General features: G+C 41.4%; 3 protein-coding genes across 3 annotated transcripts in view; all 3 read right to left on the bottom strand.

Annotated features, from left to right (window-relative positions):
- The window catches only part of LOC310730257 (T-cell surface glycoprotein CD3 gamma chain), a 383,983-nt gene that overhangs the window by 324,477 nt on the left and 39,479 nt on the right, over positions 1-20,027 (bottom strand). The window lies entirely within an intron of this gene.
- Positions 1,838-11,801, bottom strand: mpzl3 (myelin protein zero-like 3). The gene is made up of 6 exons (XM_083549139.1): positions 11,582-11,801; positions 8,679-8,851; positions 5,179-5,389; positions 4,064-4,250; positions 3,633-3,702; positions 1,838-3,389 (listed from the first exon to the last, which is right to left on the bottom strand). Exons 1-6 carry the CDS (start codon positions 11,649-11,651, stop codon positions 3,318-3,320), a joined length of 783 nt encoding a protein of 260 aa, XP_083405265.1. The 5' UTR covers positions 11,652-11,801; the 3' UTR covers positions 1,838-3,317.
- LOC310730255 (myelin protein zero-like protein 2) overlaps positions 19,875-20,027 on the bottom strand; it is an 8,355-nt gene continuing 8,202 nt past the window's right edge. The window contains exon 4 of the mRNA XM_083549144.1: positions 19,875-20,027. This exon is cut by the window's right edge and continues 345 nt beyond it. The gene's annotated coding sequence lies outside the window, so the exon portion shown is untranslated.

Raw genomic sequence — 20,027 nt, 5'->3', positions numbered from 1 at the left:
ATCTTCCAATCCAAAGCATGTTCTTTATATCTTCATGGAGATCTTCTGAAAAAAGTCATTATTTAACTGTAGTCACGGTGATTAGCTTACAATCAGCTCTAAGTTCTAGAAATTCACTTTTACTTATTATTATTTATTCATGCAGTCCATTTGGCGTGTGCTTTTGCGTTGCGCGTAACTCCGAGATCCTCCTTTCTCTTTCTCTTGAACCTTCCACTTTCAAAGCTTCATCCTGATTGATGAGCACATTTCCACAGTACTTTTATTCCGCTCTGAATATACATCCAAATATCTTTTGCTTACCCTTAAAGCTCACGTACACGACGTGGACAAAAAACCAAACAAAAACTGTGCTTCTCTGCAGTTGTAGACCACCTTGCGTGAAGATGGTTTCACGTCTACAGCCTGAAGATCCATGAAGCCACTGAGCTTCTTAAGAACTTTGAGGATGGAATTGGACTGGTATTAATATCAACAGTCTGCTACAACGTGCTCAGGACCACAGGTTGCATGAACAGTTCTGCGTTTCAGCACCTATTACTGAACAGCTCCTCAACAATGATGGGACTGTTATGAGGATGAGGTTCCCTTGCACGTCTGGTTCCTCTCAAGGTTTCTTGCCCTCTCAAGGAGTTTTTCCTTCACCACAGTCTCCACTGGTACAATTATAAGGAACAAACTTCTAGGCAATAAAATTCTACATTCTTTTTTTACAACCTTAGAATCACTATCTGTATAGGACGTCTCTGAATTGAACTAGGAGACCCAAACCCAAAGCATGACGATGCTCCTGTCCACGAAACCAGCGTCATGGAGATCTACTTCACATGGGATGGAAGATGTGGAAGATCTATTGCTAGAGATAGACGTCACGTCGGCGTATTTTTGTTGTCTTCCAGCTGCCTTTAAACTCTTCAATCAGACCCTTTGAGGACATGAAATGCCTTCATGGACAGAGAAATCCAGATTCCTCCTGTGGTTCACGTCCATCTGCTGCTCTTTAACGTAGTAAAAACGAGGCCATTAGGGGCAGGGAGAGAAACCGCAGCCTCTGGAAGGGAGGCACTACATGCTTTTCCCTGAGGAAACACTGGAGATGGATGAGAGCAAAGGGGGAAATTGCGGTTTTGTGTGTGTCCTGTCACGTACGGCCTCTCGTTAAACGTGGGTCTTTACGAAGAAAAAATAACGTGCGGAAAAAAGGCGGCAGAGGTCGGAATGTATATATATATATAGTTATATAGAACTTCATAATCGCTGCTACTGTTTATTAAACAAACACAGAAAATCAGAGAAAAGCAAAAACGAAGCATGAAAACGTCATAAAACGCAACATTGTACGTAACGTAAAACTGCATTTTGTCGCGCAATGGTGAAGCTACAGCTCTACATCAAAGCTAACACTGGAGACTCCTCCCAAACATCTTCAAGCAATAAGTCAATGATGCTACTAAATATTAAAAACTCATGAACTAGTTTCCCGATAAAACTAACAAACAAAAAGGTTCATAGGCCACGCCCACAAGTGACGATCTACCAATCGTGCTTCACTGTATGGTCAAAAGTTTGTAGAACCCTGACCATAAAAATGTATCTTTTTGAACATCTCATTCCACATGTAGTCCATATTTACTGTTCAAACACCCTCCGTTGCTTAGGTGAGATGTAGGTGAGGTGAGAAGGCCTGGTTCCTCCAGTTCAAGTGTTCAACAGGTTTATAGTAGGAAGATCTTCCACTCCATCCTATGCTTTAATTTGAGACAAGTTCGTTTTAAAGTAAGACGATAAGAGCAGCGATACTCGAAATACCCGAACCAGAAACTGTAGTCAACGTGTATTCATTTTATTGCCCCCCTTTTTTTATTTCTTAAACAATATATTCACAATATCACAATTATAGTTTTTTTGAATAAATACAAGCTGCTTTACATTCTTTCATGAGCAGCTGGTAACATCTGGGCACTTAATAATAAGGTGCAGAATTGGTGTTTTTTTTACAAAAATAATTAAACCTGTTCCGTTTAGCAAAATCAGATCTATTTCCTGTCAGAAAAAAAATGCAACGACTGTAGAATAACAAAAAGCAGCAGGTTCAAGTTGAGCAATATATGGGAAATAATTTAACACACACTCTCTCACACACTCTTTCACATACACACACACACACACACACACACACACACACACACACACACACACACACACACACACACCAAAAAAAGTAGAAAAACCGTTGCCGTGATCCACTTCAGTTTCTGACTATGAACTTTATACGGCTGGTTTACGAAATCTATTGATTGATTGATTTATTTAAATTTTTTATTATTATTATTTATTTCATCTTTTTGTTTAATTTATATATATTGGGACAGACTTCAGCACCGGACAGCTACATCAGTGCCACAGCCCCTCACCAATAACAAATGCAAGTAAAAAAAAAAAAGAAATATTTCCCCCAAATCTGCCGGGCTACGCTAGCATCCGAGTGCGAATGCCACGTGTTAGCATAGCGCTACTTCCTAGAAGAAGATGGTCACTAAAGTCTCTCTAGCGTAACCGGTAATACCATGAGTAAATATTTTATGCTGATGTTGCTAATCGAGAAAGACAGAATCGCGTGGCCTGAATTAGACTGGCTGATTCCGATCTAATCATTAGCACGGATAAGGCGTCTCACGTTAGTGTTAGGAATTCGGCGTGGCGTTAGGAAAGTCCGACAGCCTCAGGAATCAGACAGGAAATATTCCACGATAACCGCAAAAGAGGAAACTATGGAAGAACTAGTGATATTTGCCAAAGAAATACTTGACTCAAAGATGCTACGACGGCTAACCGCGGTGAACCAGTATTAGCATGATGTTAGCATTTTCAAGATAAGAAAAAAAAAATACATTAAAGCAGATTATCAGAAGTGATTATCAGTGTTTAGATCACACTGGATCAGACCAGATCAAACCAGATTAGATTAGAATGGATTCGATTCAACTTTGTCATTGTGCAAAGTACAAAATGTTGAATGTTGTACAGTAAGTTGAATCGAATCTAATCTAAAATGTTTTGATCAAGTCTGATCTTATTTGATCCTGTCTGAACTGGTTGAATGCGGATAAACCCAGATCGGACCGAATCTAACCAGTTCAAACCGGATTAAATACGATCAGATCAGACCTGGTCAGACCAGAGTAAACCAGGTCTGACTGGATAAAAACCAGATCAGACCAGATCAAACCAGACCAGGCAGGTTTTAGCAGTGAATGATGATGAAGGTGTCTGTGGTGAGATGTTCCTGCTAATATCCTTTTTTTCCACCTGTGCGTCTAACAGTGAGACTCAGCTACTAGTTGCTTCTGATGCTTCTTGGCATATCTGTGAAGTTCTTCATCCGAATCCTAAAGAGGAAACAGGAAGAGGGGTTTCAAAAGAATTAATGATGGTGGACAGGCCACGCCCACAATCCTAAAAGAATGAATCATTACTATGAGCCTTTTACATGGCGTAGCGCTACTGTGGAAAGCTAGCTAGCAGTTTTAGCTATACTTTAAATTGTTAACATTATGTTTAGCGAACATTCTCGATTAGACATCGATGCGATCTTATTTATTATATTAACGTGAGAATACAAGAATCCTGACCTTTATGTACATCTGGCAGCACGCGGCAGGCTTTCGCTTGGACGGGGGCTGATGGCATTCGCACTCCTTACTGCAGAGAATCACAGGCACGTTAATAAACACACGGCGCCTCGGAAACCTGTTCGCATCCTCCACTTTAACAGGAAAACCTGTACGTCTGATCGTTCGTTGTGTTGAGCTGCTTTTCTGCTCAGCACGCATGTACAGAGGCCAGCAGGGTTCCTACACATTGTTCATTTCAAAAACTCTTCTACACACACACACACATTTTTGAGACCATATTTAGCATTTAAAATAACGATTAACTAGAACATGTGACGTTTCATGATGTATATGTATGTATGTATTTGGTGATATAACAGAGATTCTGACTCTATTCTGACTAAATACACATTTTATTGCTGTTGCGATGTGAGGATGGAATCCGAGACCTGAACGTGTGCATTTCTTCCCCGTCGATGACCTCTATGGGCGAGTGATGGCCGAGCCGCGAGCTCTTGTCGCGTGAAGAGCGACAGGGACAGAGCATTCTCGCTAACAGCACCACGGCGATCAGCGACGACGGCAGCAGGACGAAGCACAGCAGCACGGCGACGTCCGAGAAGCGCACGCTCGCTTCTGAGAAGGAGGGAAAAAAAGACGTTACGTGTGGAACTGGGTCCAGAACCAGAACTTGAACTAGAAGACCCAATCCTGTTCCAGCATGACAATGCTGCTTAAAGCCAGCTCCATGAAGATCCATGTGGTAGAGTGGAAGATCCTTCTGTTTTTAAGACCTCCTCACCTTACCTACATCAGTACCTGACTTTAACACCCTGAATAAGATCTTACAAATGTCCACAAAAATTCTTTCCAGAAGTGTAGAGCTCATTATAACGGTAAATAAATGTGGAATTGGACGTCCAATGAAGTAGACACCGATTTAATGGTCAGGTGTCCACACCTTTTTGTCTGCACATCTGATCTGAGTATTTTGTTGCATTTGTCTTATATTACTAATAAAAGCATAACTTCGCTTAGGGACCGCATTTCCCATCGGCCACTGCGTGAGGTCACATGATCTCGAAACCTGCTTCCGATTCACAAATCTGCAATTCTTTATTACGTACAATATACTATAATATAATATAATATACATATTTCATTTATTTTTCTATTAAATGTACTTTTGTCTTGTAATCGGAAGTCGTCTCTGGCACTAGAATTTTCTTTCTGGATTAATAAATCTCTAGATATCATATCATAATGATCACTTTTTCTCCCCCGTTTGTTCTTCATTATTTAGTCTTCCGTTCCTTCATCTTCGTTTTGCACTCGGATGGAATATTTATCAGGACACCGGTGCAGATTTCTTGTCTGAGGAGACACGGGCGCTCGGTTCCCCTCGTGTGAATACAGTGTTTATTTAGTTTTAATTGAATGTACTAAAACTGCATGTATGTATATTGTGAATGAATAAATGAGAGCAGTAGTGTAGTTTCTGTATAAACAGGAGAAATAAACTCATAAATATAGAAGAGAAAAGAAAGCGTGGCCGAGATCTCACTCTTTAGGCCGACGTTGAGGACGGTGTTGGAGGGAGGACCCTGGAAGTCGGGCGGGTTGCGGACGGCGCAGGTGTACGTGCCGTTATCGTGCAGCGACGCGTTCAGGAGTCGGACGGACGCGTCGCCTCGCGCCGGGTCGCCGTGCCACTGCACTCGGCCTTTAAAGTGTCCTTCTGGAGGAGGGTAGGCCACTGAGTAGAAGTGGAAGAACTGGGGGGAGGGAGGAAAAAAAAAGTGAAGGTGATACATGTACACCACAATATACAACACACACAGAGAGAGAGAGAGAGAGAGAGAGAGAGAGAGAGAGAGAGAGAGAGAGAGAGAGAGAGAGAGAGAGAGAGAGAGAGAGAGAGAGAGGTAGGGAGACATACAGACTGACATACAGACTGACAGACAGACAGACAGACAGACAGACAGACAGACAGACAGACAGACAGACAGACAGACAGACAGACAGACAGACAGACAGACAGACAGACAGACAGACAGACAGATGCAGATATAGACAGAAAGAGATAGATAGAGAAACAGAGACAGACAACGTATAGACAGACAGACAGACATTGTCCCATTCCTTCATCTGATGCTCAAAGTTGTGAGTGGAGTCGTGAAGTCTAGACGTGGCAACTTTTAAGAGCAAATAAACCCCAGACGCGATTTTCTACACCTTCGACTTCAACATGCCCGAACTTTACTGTGCTCTTTTTTATTTCTCCTCAATTATCCCACATCTTGACTGGGGAATGAAAACGATGCAGATGGACATGCGGACGTCTAGATAAAGAGACGGCGCGAGACGAGTGAAGCGTCCGGTAATTGTTCGATGACATTTGATAAGAGCGAACGAGAGAGTGAATGGATGAGCTGAGAGCAGGAGGTGGAGAGCTTTATGACCGTGTACAAATTTATCTGATCATCAGGGAGTGTGTGAGTGTGTGTGTGAGTGTGAGTGTGTGTGTGTGTGTGTGTGTGTGTGTGTGTGTGTGTGTGTGTGTGTGTGTGTCCTCGAGTGCAGCTGTCCAGCAAACAGCTCGCAATTCCTGTCCTGAGCAGCAGGGGGCCATACAGTGGTTTCTTTCAGGGGATCTTTTGGAGGGACAGTGGGGACAATTTGTCTAAAAGGACATTCAACTCTAAACAGATAAAAAATTATGATGCGTCATTTCTCAGTACAAACGTTAGAAGAGGTATAAGAGGAATAAAGTACGTAAAGATGGGCTTTATAGAAAAGAGCTCACACCATTTCCTCTCGACGCCGATGATGTCACCGACACGATGACGAGGAGAACTCTGGGAAACTTTTGGGAAACTTTTGGGAAGCATAACTTTCGAGTGACGAGATACAATTCGATACTTCTCAGTCGTGAGACTGAATCTCTCCATCTTTTTACATCGAAAAGGAGAAAATCCCTGACGGAGTTTTCATTTGTTAGTTAATTAAAGCCGTGTCTCAGAGTCGTGTCTCATTTACATAATAATCAATTACACTGCGACACACACACACACACACACACACACACACACACACACACAGAGTCATGCATGATATCGGAGTTAGATGGAAGGAAAGCTATAGAGAAATAGAAAGAGAGCAAAACGAGAGACACATGATAGACAAACAGAGCAGGACAGAAAGAGGGAGAGGTGGAAAAAGAGAAACACAGAAAGAACAAGAGAAAAAAATACAAAGAGATACAAAGAAGCAAATACAGAGAAACAACTAAAAGAGAGAAAATGAGAGACTTGGAAAGTCAAAGAAATAAAAATACAAGAAAGAGAGAGAGAGTGAAAGAGAGAGAGAGAGAGAGAGAGAAAGAGAGAGAGAGAGAGAGAGAGAAAGAAATGGAGAGAGACAACAAAGGACAGAGAGACAGACAGAAGGATAGATGGAGAAAAAGGAAGTGAAATAGTTCCCTTTAATTCAGCAATGACATCATCGTTCCTCTGAGAGCTAATTAGGTAGAGTGGCTGTTTGAGTGAGTGCCCTTAATTCACTTTTCTCACACACACACACACACACGCGCACACACGCGCGCACGCGCACACACACAGTGTTATGGTAAATATTTGAAAGAAGGGCGACGATGACTTCATGAGTGCTGGTTAAACTCACACACACACACACACACACACACACACACACACACATTTCCATTTCAGTTTTACATGTGTTCTAGTGTACATTATCTCTCTCTCTCTCTCTCTCTCTCTCTCACACACACACACACACACACACACACATACACACACACCCTTAAGCCTTTGCTTAATATTGTATGTTCACAATTCTCTAGTTAGTCATTTTCAGATTTCACTGTGTCTCTCTCACACACACACACACACACACACACACGCACGCACGCACACGCACAGGCACACGCACACACACTTTAAATGCTGTGACTTTGAGGTCTGTCACTCACTCGTTTTAAACGTTATTAAAACGAGATGAATATTTAAAGTCTCGTCATATTTGAAGCGGATTTATGCGACTCGGGTTCCGAGCAGAGCCGTGAGGTCGTCTCCGTGTCTCCGTGTCCCCGTGTCCCCATCTCTGGGTTGGGGGGGCGGGGCGGGGGTCGTTTCTGACAAGACCACTGTACAAGATCCTTACTGTGATCGATGATGCAGTTTTCCCACTGTTCTTATCTTGAATCAGATCAGGAGTCACTTTGAGTCAGTCCTCATACGGGTTCATAAGGTGTCAAATAGATTCGGTGAATCATTTATATGAGGTAAGTGATGGGTGTTTGTTTTTTTTTCCCCCAGCAGACTTTTGGCAGAGGCCTATTTACTTACTTACTTACTTACTTACTTACTTACACACACACACACACACACACACACACACACACACACACACACACACACACACACACACACACACACACACACACACACACACACAGAGCATCTATTTCTACATCAGCAAACTCACAGCACAACCTCAGGACTCGAAGCATCGGCCTCACATTGCCCTTGCTCTGGGAGATTTCTGAGTTCTGACTAATTTCATGGGGTTTTTTTTCCTCCTTGTAAAACTTTATTAAACCTCAGTAGTGTTTCGGTGCAGTAAATACTGACAAGTCGACACGTTTCTCTGTTAAATGCACTGAATTGTCAGTGTGGCCGAATGTATTGAGACGCCAGACATTCAGCCATATGTGTTTTTTCCCCAAACTTTTACCACCAAGTTGGTCCAGAAGATCCGTGAAGATCTGCTTTACATTTTTTTCCCTGCTCTCGAGCGCTCCGACCTCACCTGCATCAGTACCTGGCTTTGCAAACGCCCTTGTGGCGGAATGAAATCTTGCACAGCTTCTAGTGGAACATCTTCACAGAAGAGTGGAGTTTATAATACCAGCAAATGGGCACTAGATGTAAAATGGGATGTTCAAAAACCTAGGGTGTCCACAAACTTTTGGCCCTATGCTCTATCTAATCACATTTAAATCTTATTTACATATTTAGCTCATATAATCAGTGAGGAACTCACGACTTGGGAAGGGCCTCCGCTCTGGGCTCTGTAGGACCAGTCGATGGATATCTGGCTCGTGGGCCGATGCGTGGAGGTGAACTGGCAGGACAGGGTCACCATCTCGCCCTGTACCGTGTTTATCTCCGCCGGGGTGGTCACCTCTATGCAAGTCGCCGGGTCCGAGCACAACACTGAAAAAATACAAAAGCGTTAATATTCATAGCCAATGAAATGAAGTTTGGAAGCCGAAATCATCCATTCATTATAATCTATAATCCTGAGGGTGTGTTGTTTTAGAGAGATACCAGAGGAGCGATAGCGCTCGATCACCGTAGCGACGCCAACGAATACAGCTGGAGGCAATTCCCTCGCTTTCATCACTGCGTAGCAGACGCGCTACGCTGAAATGCCCTCACTATCACCATTTACAGTGTTTTCACTTTTTCCACATTTTATGTTACGGCTTTATTTCAAAATCGATTTTTCTATTTAGATTTTTCCAAAGAAGTGTGTTTGAAATCACGTGTACACAAGCACAGCCTTGATCCCAGTGCACCTGTGGCTAATTCAGTTGATTGGACGTGAGTTAGAAGCTACAGAAGGTCCCACGGTTTAGCGGTTAAATGAAGAACTGAATTTTGGATTGAGGCTGTAACATAACAACACGTGGAAAACGTGAACGCTTTGCGAATGCACGTGTATGGAGTTCCTGTATGACATCATCCCCGACGGCGCAGTACAGCGCCGGGTGAACCGTGATCGCTCTAATGAACGCAATTACACACGTGTTCCGCAACATTCGAGGATTTATTCCCTGCCATATGGACACTAGTGGGAATACCGAGGAAAAACAATTCCCAGGCTGCATCCACTTTCCACTGGAAATTCCCACAGGAATTCTGGTGCACACATCACGTGTTACTCGATCTGCAGAATATCTGAGACTAAACGTATCTGCACTTTACAAAAATATATATTCACATTTATGCCATTTAGCAGACGCCAGAGCGACTTACAACTGAGCAGTGGAGGATTAAGGGCCTTGCTCAGGGGCCCAGCAGTAGCAGATTAGTGGTGCTGGGATTTGAACCTATGACCTTCTGATCCAGAGTCCAATGTCTTGGAAGGCTACAACCTTCCCTTAATTATTTGCATTATTTCTTGTTTTTCTCTTGTACTCTTTATTGTATATTTACTGACAATTCAAACAAAAGGAAAATAAATTTTTCAAAAATTGAGGTTATTAAAATTATCAAAAAAAACAAAACAAAAAAAATACTAGCGAAACACTCGTTCATGCTTTTTCAATAAGAAGCTGCAATCTGTTGCCAAAAGTATTGGGACACCTGGGATATGTCTTTCTTCATCACACCATTACCACAATTATCTTTGGATTCTGCATGAAACTTTTCCTTCACCTGAACAAGGAGACCTTAACCGAAGATCTGCTTCCCATTGGTTGAAGTGAAAGATCTTCCTGCTGTAAAGCAGACCTCATCCCCTGGCCTCCTCACCTACATGAGCACCTGACTTTACTATGTCGGACTATGCAATGTTCAAAAAGATGCACATCCTTCTTCTCCTCATGTGGCCATAAAAACCGCAACCGTATTTGCTGCTGAAGCGCATCTCGCATCTGTGAGCAGATACGCTGATGGAGTGAAACATGTGACACAGCGCCCCACGGCTGTCATGACGACGTGATGAGAAGCTGTGAACAGAGGATATACCTCAGGGATTCCCCGCAATATTCACTGATGGGAAGTGGGCGGAGTCATAGGAGGAACGCTTTAGGTTTGCATGGAGAACCGCCTCCACAACCTTCATCGAAACGCAACAGCTCAGTTGGTCTGTAAAGCATTTGCTAATAAAATCTCCCTTTTCTGATCACCGATCATCAGATCACAGAACGTTGGTGTAATTAATATTCGGTAATCTTTTTCTTTTCAACAAATATGTTCACTTTGAATTAAAATAAAATATTAAAAATAATAATCTATACAACAAAATGTGCCATTTATATGCTATACAATGGCTTGTTATTTATTTCTGATCAGAAGGTTATTTGTTTACTGTTGTTATTTGTTCATAGAAACATGACAACACGTCCTACTGGTTTTCATGGGGCTGAATCCCAAGTACCTGTTTCCTCCCTGATCAGGAGTACCAGGGATCAGGGGTACCAGGGATGAGAAGAAACAAGTTGCAGGTGTAACAGGAATCAGGAGTACCAGGGGACAGGAGTACCAGGTATTAAGAGTACCAGGGAACAGGAGTACCAGGGATTAAGAGTACCAGGGGACAGGAGTACCAGGGGGGCAGGTGTACCAGGGATTAAGAGTACCAGAGGGCAGGTGTACCAGGGGGGCAGGTGTACCAGGGATTAAGAGTACCAGGGGGCAGGTGTACCAGGGATTAAGAGTTCCAGGGATTAAGAGTTCCAGGGATTAAGAGTTCCAGGGATTAAGAGTTCCAGGGATTAAGAGTTCCAGGGATTAAGAGTTCCAGGGATTAAGAGTTCCAGGGGGCAGGAGTACCGGGGATTGAGAGTATCAGGGGGACAGGTGTACCGGGGGACAGGTGTACCGGGGGACAGGTGTACCGGGGGACAGGTGTACCGGGGGACAGGTGTACCGGGTTAAACATGACCACTACAGTGCGTACTCGAGTGAATTGAGCTCGAGCCTCGGTCACTTCCGGTTTCGTTTTAAAACCACCAACCAAACACCAGTTATCTAATTAAAACTTTATAGCCCTTTATTAAACCGTAAACACATGCAGTATTAATTCATTCACAGTGTAAACACGCTATATACTTATCAAGTCACCTTTAATTAAGTCATTTATTTTAGAAACGCCATTTTTAACAAACGTCGCGCGCTCTTCTTTCCTATTAAATGGACACATTAAGAAACACTTACCGAGGCTGAGAAATAAAACTAAATCCGCCCCGCGTCCACAAGAAGCCCTCTGTCTTCGCGTTAAAACCATTTCTAGTAATAAAGTCACACTTTCGAAGCAGCACGGTGTCAAAATATCCGAAGGCGGAAGTTCAGGGTTAAAGTTTCGGATCTTTCATGTTTTGGTTAAAGTACTGCGCATGCGTCTACCTGTCAGTAGGTGTTGGACTGAACCAGAAAGTCAGGGTTAAAAATTAGTCACGTGACGTCACGTGGGGATGACGATGATGTTGAGTGTGTGTGTGTGGTGTGTATGATGTATGCACACACACACACACACACACACACCTACACCTACATACCTGACTCTCCACTCCAAATCAAATAATTATATCCATGAACCACCTATTGGTGTTCCTCATGAATAAGTTGATTAATTTCATGTCCAGCGCCTGTCAAAAGTGGAAACACTGAGTGTTTATGGTTATGGTGTGTGTGGTTTATCATGTGTGTGGTGTGTATGGTTTGTGTGTGTGTGTGTGTATGGTTTGTGTGTGTGTGTGTGTGTGTGTGTGTGTGTGTGTGTGTGTGTGTGTGTGTGTGTGTGTGTGTGGTGGGTATAATGTATGGTTTGTGTGTGTGGTCTATCGTGTGTGTGTGGTGTGTGTGGTGTGTATGGTTTGTGTGTGTGTTGGGGGGGGTGTTTAATGTATAGTTTGTGTGTGGTCTATCGTGTGTGTGTGGTGTGTATGGTTTGTGTGTGTGTGTGTGTGTGTGTGGTGTGTATGATATATGGTTTGTTTGTGTGTGTGTGTGTGTGTGTGTGTGTGTGTGTGTGTGTGTGTGTATGGTATGGTGTTCATTTTTTTCCTTTATCTTCCCTCTACTTCTTCTGACTTCCCTCCATCGTCTCTTTTTTTCCCATGAGAACAGACGATCACCGAAAGTCATCCTCGTTTCCATGCCAACGGAGAGCATGATCAACAGATTCCGGTTACAGAGCGAAAGCCGCAAAGAGAGGGAGAGGCGGAGAGAGAGGAGGAAAGGAGGGATCACAGTGTTCTCTTCTATTCAACAAAGGTCTCTTGAAACTCTCGCATATATATACACATATACTCTGTCAAATTACAAGGAAACCAGCCTGTTGTTCCAGATAGAGAGAGAGAGAGAGAGAGAGAGAGAGAGAGAGAGAGAGAGAGAGTGTGAGTGAGTGAAAAAGTGAAAAAGTGAAAGAGTGAGTGATTAATATCTACTATGTAAATGAAATAGTGTTTAATTAGTAAGAATAAACGACTGATACACAAAACCCTGCATCACTCCTGTTAAACTTCACTGCATGATTATTACACTACATTATGAGTCACGTCACAACAATATTAAATCATTTATTGTTGCCTTAATGGTTTCAAATAATGTATCCAGACACCTGGTGGAACCGTGCGCCCACCAGACCTCTACAGATCATCTGACTGCACAGAAGATCTCAAGGTTCTGAACCCGTGGACTGCTGCACACCCGAGTCTGCACCATCCCCAGCCGAATGTTCACCTGTCTGTAGCAAAAAAGTTAATCAAGACACAATTAAGCATCATTACTTTTCCATTACCGCGTGTTCTGGCACATTTAGGAGTCTATTCGCTTGGCTGCCATCAGGCACTCAGGCTTTCGCAAAAGCAGCTGGCAGCTTTTGATGCCTGCCAAAGATTCGAACCACCAGTCGAGCTTTAATATTTACTTCATAGCCAAGCTGTGTGATCACCAAAACTAGTGTCTGGTGTCTGGGACGGTCTCATTTTAATGTAAAAGTTGCACCCATATTAGGGACTTTACTTGTATTGAGACAATCCTGACTGCTCAACACTCCTCCAATAACCCCCTGATAACTCTTTACCAGGAACCAGGTCTTCAACAGCTTCGCCTCATGCACACTGAGAACAGTTTCTCCATTTCTCCCTAATTTATTCCTGGCCAGATCCCACTCAGGAGTCACCTTGCCCTTATCATACAACAGGAAATAGTTCAGATCTTAAGGTTATATGTTCAAATCCCAGCACCACCATATTGCCACTGCTGGGTTCTTAAGCAAGTCCTTTAGTCTTCACCTGATCAGTTGTATAAAAAGAGATAGCTCTGGGTATGGCCATTCGTCAAAACAAAACAAAAGTCCTCATGTGCTTCATCCTAGAAATGTGGAACCAGCAGATCTTCCCTGTATGGATAGAGGAATGGGAGACAGGTGCTGTCCACCCCCTTCCACTTGCGAGGGCTTAACTGGCTAGTTGTCACCATAGTGACCGAGAGACCATACTCCATCGCTCCCACCCAGATAATGGTTTCCTGGACATCTCGAGCACTTGGGTGTTCCTGTGTATTCCTAGCCATTCTAATAAAGACGTGTTCTTTAGAAGTCTTTTTTTCATTAATTGGAATATTTTCCAAGAATGTCTTCTCAGCTTCCCACATAAGAAACCCTAAAAATAGAGTCCTGTGTTCGCCTCTTGGCAGATAGTTCTGGTCACTTGTCTGGTTGCTTCCAAAATCTGGAAAGACGACTGAGGAATTCAGAGTGTTCCGTCAATATGAAAAGCCGGAGTGACTCCAGCCAAAGAACCCTGTCCGTGTGGGAGAATCACTTCTAAGTTGAAACGATGATCTTCCAATTTGTTCCTAGAGCTGAACGATGCTTGAGCTTCTTCAGATCCTGCTTTATTTCTGTCAGTTTTCAAAAGCCAAAGAGCTACAAAAAAGTTGTTTGGCAATGTTAAAGTCGATGCAAAGTCACTAATATCGCTTTGATCTTGGGACAGACTCCCTTGCGTCCCCTTTTTTTTTTGCAGAAATGCCCTAGAAAACACTGGCTTGTGCATTGTGAGCGATCATAAACGCATCTTTACAATAGAAACGCATTCTCCCATTCCGGATGTTACAGTAAACGCGTTAACGCATTCCTCTTGTAAAGCACATCTGGTACATTTCAACAACAAATCTGTTCCAGATGTCGTACACACCGAGGCATCTTATAGGACAGATTTGGGCCATATGACACGATTACTCCGAACGAGAAATCCCAAGCCGAGCTGCGTTTGTCCTTCAGGAGAAAAATATCCCCCACAACAACATCATCAATCTCTCAGAGCGAGAAAAAAAAGGTTTTGCTGTCCTTACTGCAGGCTTCAAGTTTAAACAATAGAATTAAATTGAGATGGCGTTTAAAACAAGGTGTGTAGCTCAGATCAGACTCCTGAGTCTCCTGAGTAAAAAAATTAAAATCTCGTTAACAACTTGCCTTCGCTTTTTTTTTTTTTTTCAAGCCAATTATCGTAAACTTGCACTTCTACATCGCTGAAAAATAAAACCCGTTTTACGTCCGTGGCACAATCCGATAAAGATTCTCACCAATAACAGGAAGCTGATTGGCTGTTGCTGATTGGCTGGTCTCATTTGGAGTCGTAATACAGCGAATAAGAATAGAAACCGCCATAGAAACTAACAAACGAAACATTCCGACGTTCTGCAGGAGCAAATTGGTGAGCGTTTGAGCCAGCGTTGCATGAACATCAGAAAATTATGGTCTGTTTAAAATGATCTAAGATGCAGAACAGTGAATTTAAGATGTAACAATGAGATTTTTAGACTTTCTTAGACTTTTTAAGACGCAGTGGAAACCCTGTGCAAGTTGCCGTAGGTGTGGATTAATGAATAAATGTAACTTCCAGTTTGGAAAATGGTTAAAACAGTGGATTTCATACCGAAAGGGTTGTGAGTTCAAATTCTCAATTCCAAGGAGCGGTGCTGGGCCCTTGAACAAAGCCCTCAAACCTCAAATGCTCAGATGTAAAATATAAAATAAGTATAATTTGCTCTGGATTGGGATATTGCCATGTGCCATAAATGCAAAATGTGTGGAAAAGTCTAACTCCTAGAACTGCATGGAGTCCGCTTCACCATTAGCATTTCATAGCATGAATTATGAATTTCAATTATTTGTTGTCTATAGAGAAAATATCAGCCAGTTACCTGGCAACCAGCATATATCATAGCATCTAAACAGAAAAGATGCTACTAAAGGAACCAAATGAAATCATTTCTGTGAGGACAAAATCATTACAGTTTGTTTATTAAGTAGTTTATTATTATTATTGTTATTATTATGATTTGTTTTTTTGGATTGTACATTGATTTAGTTCATTGGCCAGTCGGGTCTTTTTCGTCTCGGAAATTTCTGCATGAAAGTCTAGACGTCTAGTCTATTTTTTTCTTTATGTTCGATTTTGAACATTCCTTCGAGTACAATGATATAGCATCTTACAAACTGGATATAATGACGCACGTTTACCGTATGCATTTTTAAATATAAATTGTACTCTATATATGCAAATTATACCATATAATCCCCTCCCCCATTTTCTAACAATAAACACAGATCAGTCATAACATTATAAAGAACACAATTTCTTCATCATGTCCTCAAAGTTGACGTGTTCGAAGCAAAAAAAAATGGGCAAATAATAAATAATATGAATGACTTGCTAATTAAATAATATAAATAACAAGCAAAAATACATGTATAGTCACAAACTTATATATACATACATGCATATATTTTGTATACATGTATTTATTTATACACACTTCATTGCCAAAAGTTTGCGGACACCTGGTATTAAGTACGGTATGCGCTTTTTGAGCATCGCGTTCCACATTTAGAACCAATTTGCTCTTATGATTGCCTCTACCTTTCTGGGAAGATGTTCCACCAGATTTGTGTTCATCAGGCACAGGGGTATTGCTATGCCGGGAGAAGAACTGCATATGGCAGCGAAGGTCAGGTGTCTCAATACTTTTTTTCCATGTAGTGTATCAGTCATCTATTTTACTTCTAGCAACAAAACCAGGTTTCGGTTCCGACACACATTCAACCCTCCATTTTCCCAAAAACACATCCTTCTTTAAATGAACATCAAAGTCACCTTTTCCATCATATATAAATCTCTAGGTTTAATGATTGCTTTGTTACTCTCTGCCAAAGCGTTGGCTGAATGTTTTAAACAGATCAGGTGATCCACTATCAAACTGGTTTAATCGATGATGCACTGCTGTAAACTCTGATGCTCCTCGGGCATGATGTCATCGTCCTAAATGGATGATGTGGTGTGTGTGTGGGCGAGAGCCGCTTCTCTGACTCACACCTTCCCGTTTTTATATAAATATAGATTTTTCATGAATAAAAGAGGGTGTGGTAGAGCTCGTTCCCGATCCGACTCTTTGCCTCTAAAGTTCACACTAATCCACTGATTTAAACCTGACTCTCTGACGCAAACTCACCCCTTGTTCAACGTTCAGAATCAAACTGTACATCAAAAATCATCACAATGTCCCTTCATTCCTTCACCCTCAACCGTTTCATCTTTCTTGTTCAATCTTTTCCATTTTCTGACATCTTCATGATGAAGTTTAGCAGCACGACGTCCTGGTGGCCACGGCCGAAATCACATCTCTAAGAAAGGGAGATGTTTAAATGCACCAGGCTTGGTTTTATTCCATGATGAATTTCTCTATAACCTCTCACCTAAAGCCACAACTCAACACTTCCATGGAAGTCAAACAGGTTTTCATCTGCATCTGTTTTACTTCGCTAGGCTTTGTTTTGCTGCTTCATCTAAACGTGTTGAGTCAGAATTAAAGGAAACCTGACTCTCGTTTCTCTCATCATCTGGTTAGAGTTACTCCAAGATGGAGCTAGTCGTAATTGGATCTGATCAAAAACTTATCTGGTTCACTCTTGGGCCGGAATCTAGCAGCACAGTTCATTCTGCAATCCTCTCGTTCACTGCTCAGCGGTGCGAGTCCAAAAATCCAGTCCGACTCCCAGATCTCGCCGGCTCAAAATTGCAAGTCTGAATTGAATGAAACTTGAAAAAGCTTTTCTGATGAATCCAGAGCAAAAGGTCCTTCTTTAAGTCTTTAGAGATTAGTGTCTGAACTGGATGGAAAACAGATTGAACATTTAATTCCAATCAAATCAGTTGGTAGTGTAGTGGTTAAGGCACACCATGTTGCCACTTCTGGGCCCCTGAGCAAGGCCCTTAACCCCATATCAGTTTATATGTATGAATGTGATAATTGTAGGTCGTTTTGGATAAGGGCGTCTGCCAAATGCCATAAATCTAAATCAAACCACTTGTAGGTAGTGAAATCTTTGGTTCACCCAAACAAAATACTAAAAATAAATCAAATTTGATTTGTGCAGAGGCGGAAAGAGGAATAAAATGTTCTGCTCAAGTGAAAGTGCTGTAATTTCAATAAAATTAGTAAAATAGCAGGTCTAAAAATCTAATCAAGTAAATGTAAAAATTAGGTCATTTAAAATTAATAAATTAAACATTTTTTTTGTATTTTATATATATATATATATATATATGTGTGTAATAAAAAAATTTATTTATTAATTACTTGAATTTTTTGAAGGTGTTCCTTCAATTAAAAAAATTATAATATAATTATTATTTTTTTTTTTTTAATTGAAGGAACACCTTCAAAAAATTCAAGTGCAGCAAAAAAAAAAAATAAAAAAACCTGTTATAATGTCAGTTATGATAATGAGAGAAATCACAAAAGCAGATTCGGAATTCAGACGGCTGAATGAACACACAGTGACTCTTAGACCCTTTTGTTGTACTCGATATGATAATGACTATAAGTGTGTTTTTTGAACATCCCTCTTCTGGGAAGCTGTTCTAGATCTTGTGGAAATTTGTAAGATTTCATTCAACAGCCGAACACTGATGTAGGTGAGAAGGTGAGGAGGCCTGGAATTAAGGTCAGGGATCTACAGTAGGAAGATCTTCCATTCCAACTCATGTAAAGCAGATCTTCATGGAGCTGGCTGTGTGCACAGGGGAACAGGTTTGGTTCTTCTAGCTCAATTGAGAGGAACATTTCATGCTACAGCATCCAAACACGTCCTATATAATTGTGTGATTTTAAGTTTGGGGAAAGTTTTTGGAGAAGAACCACAAATGGCTGAAAAAAGTCTGGTTCTGTTTTGTGTTTTTGGGTTGCAGCTCTGAGCTATGAATCAATCTGATCCTGAATCTGTGATGTGTTCTAAGCATTTTTTTTCCTGCCTCCTTTCTTCACACAAAGCCAAAAACGAGTCATGTCAGCAAAACCTTCAGGAAAATTAAAAAGATATATATCAATTTTCGAAGCTGCGAGTTGCACCGGTCGAGCGTACAGCTGGAAAACAAATCATGCTGACTAATGGCAGCGCGTATGCTCACTCAGCACTCTGGTGTGCGCTCGGATACGCCATTCCTCCACTAAATAAAAGATACAAAAAAGGTGTAGGAGTTCAAATAACCAGATCAAATTACTGGATTTTACATGAATGTTTGCTGCCTCAGAGCTCCAGGGTCACAGGGTTTCCTCCAGGTTGTTCAGTTTCCTCCCACAAACCCAAACCCACCAGTGTGCAAGTGTGGTGCGACATTTTGTTCCGTTCCCTGCTCGCAACTTTAGTTCCTACCTTTACAGTCATTGAAGTTAATTGCAATTAGAGTTAGCCTGCTTTGCTAATCTGTGCATGAAAGCTAGTATGAAGGAATCGGAAGTAAAGACAAAGTACAGGCTTCGTTCTTCCTTGAACAGGATAAAGAAAAAATAAACATCCCCTTGTTTTTTCTTGCCAAGAAAGAAAAGATTTTAAAAGGTTTCCAAAACATAGGCTGCCAGGATGAAAGTGTGCAGGCTAAATTAGAAACTAGCAATAAACAGGATAACCTAGAAATTAGCATTATACTAAACAGGATAACCCAAAAACTAGCATTACACTAAACATGTTAGCCTAGTAACTAGCATTATCATTAACAATATAACCCAGAAACTAGCATTATACTAAACATGTTAGCCCAGCAACTAGCATTATACTAAATAAGATAACCCAGAAACTAGCATTAAACAGGATAAACCAGAAACTAGCATTGCGGCAGAGAAGATCAATAGGAAACGGGGAGCAAAACCCAGAGATTAGCATTATACTGAAGCTGTGTCTCTTAAATCTAGCATTGCCGTAGGTAATGTCACCCTAAAAAAGAGAAAAAGGTATCTGCTCATGGCATGACGGAAACTTGGCGTATTGACTAAATTTTTACTAACCATGCTACATGCCATGCAACAGTCACTTCCATGACCAAATGTAAAATGACCTTTACGTTGACCTCCGTGTGGAAAATCTTATGTTATTAGCTGACACCGTTAGCAGCCTGAAGGAAATAAACATTGTTTTTTTTAAGGAACATTTGAAAGCAAATAATGTGGTTTAAATGCGTTTAATTTGTACATAATTCGTTGCGGTTATGTTGCGTTTTATTTGGCTAGCTTTAGATGCACTGTCCTTGATGTCAAGGTCAAATGTTTTTCAGTTAAATTGATTCTTAAATCCATAAGAGTCCATTTGGAAAAATAT

This window comes from Silurus aristotelis (genome assembly GCF_946808225.1).
Source record: "Silurus aristotelis genome assembly, chromosome: 8".
Classification (NCBI taxonomy): Eukaryota; Metazoa; Chordata; class Actinopteri; order Siluriformes; family Siluridae; genus Silurus; species Silurus aristotelis.
This window is presented reverse-complemented; position numbering and strand designations above follow the sequence as displayed.

What these genes read in the sequence shown, in the direction of transcription:
- mpzl3 (XM_083549139.1), bottom strand. Translation starts at nt 11,651, where the DNA reads ATGGTTTTAACGCGAAGACAGAGGGCTTCTTGTGGACGCGGGGCGGAT. An exon ending in GCGGAGGCCCTTCCCAAGTC is followed by an intron (nt 5,390 to 8,678) that starts GTGAGTTCCTCA and finishes CCCTCCCCCCAG; the next exon opens with TTCTTCCACTTCTACTCAGT. An exon ending in GCTGCCAGATGTACATAAAG is followed by an intron (nt 3,390 to 3,632) that starts GTCAGGATTCTT and finishes TTTCCTCTTTAG; the next exon opens with GATTCGGATGAAGAACTTCA.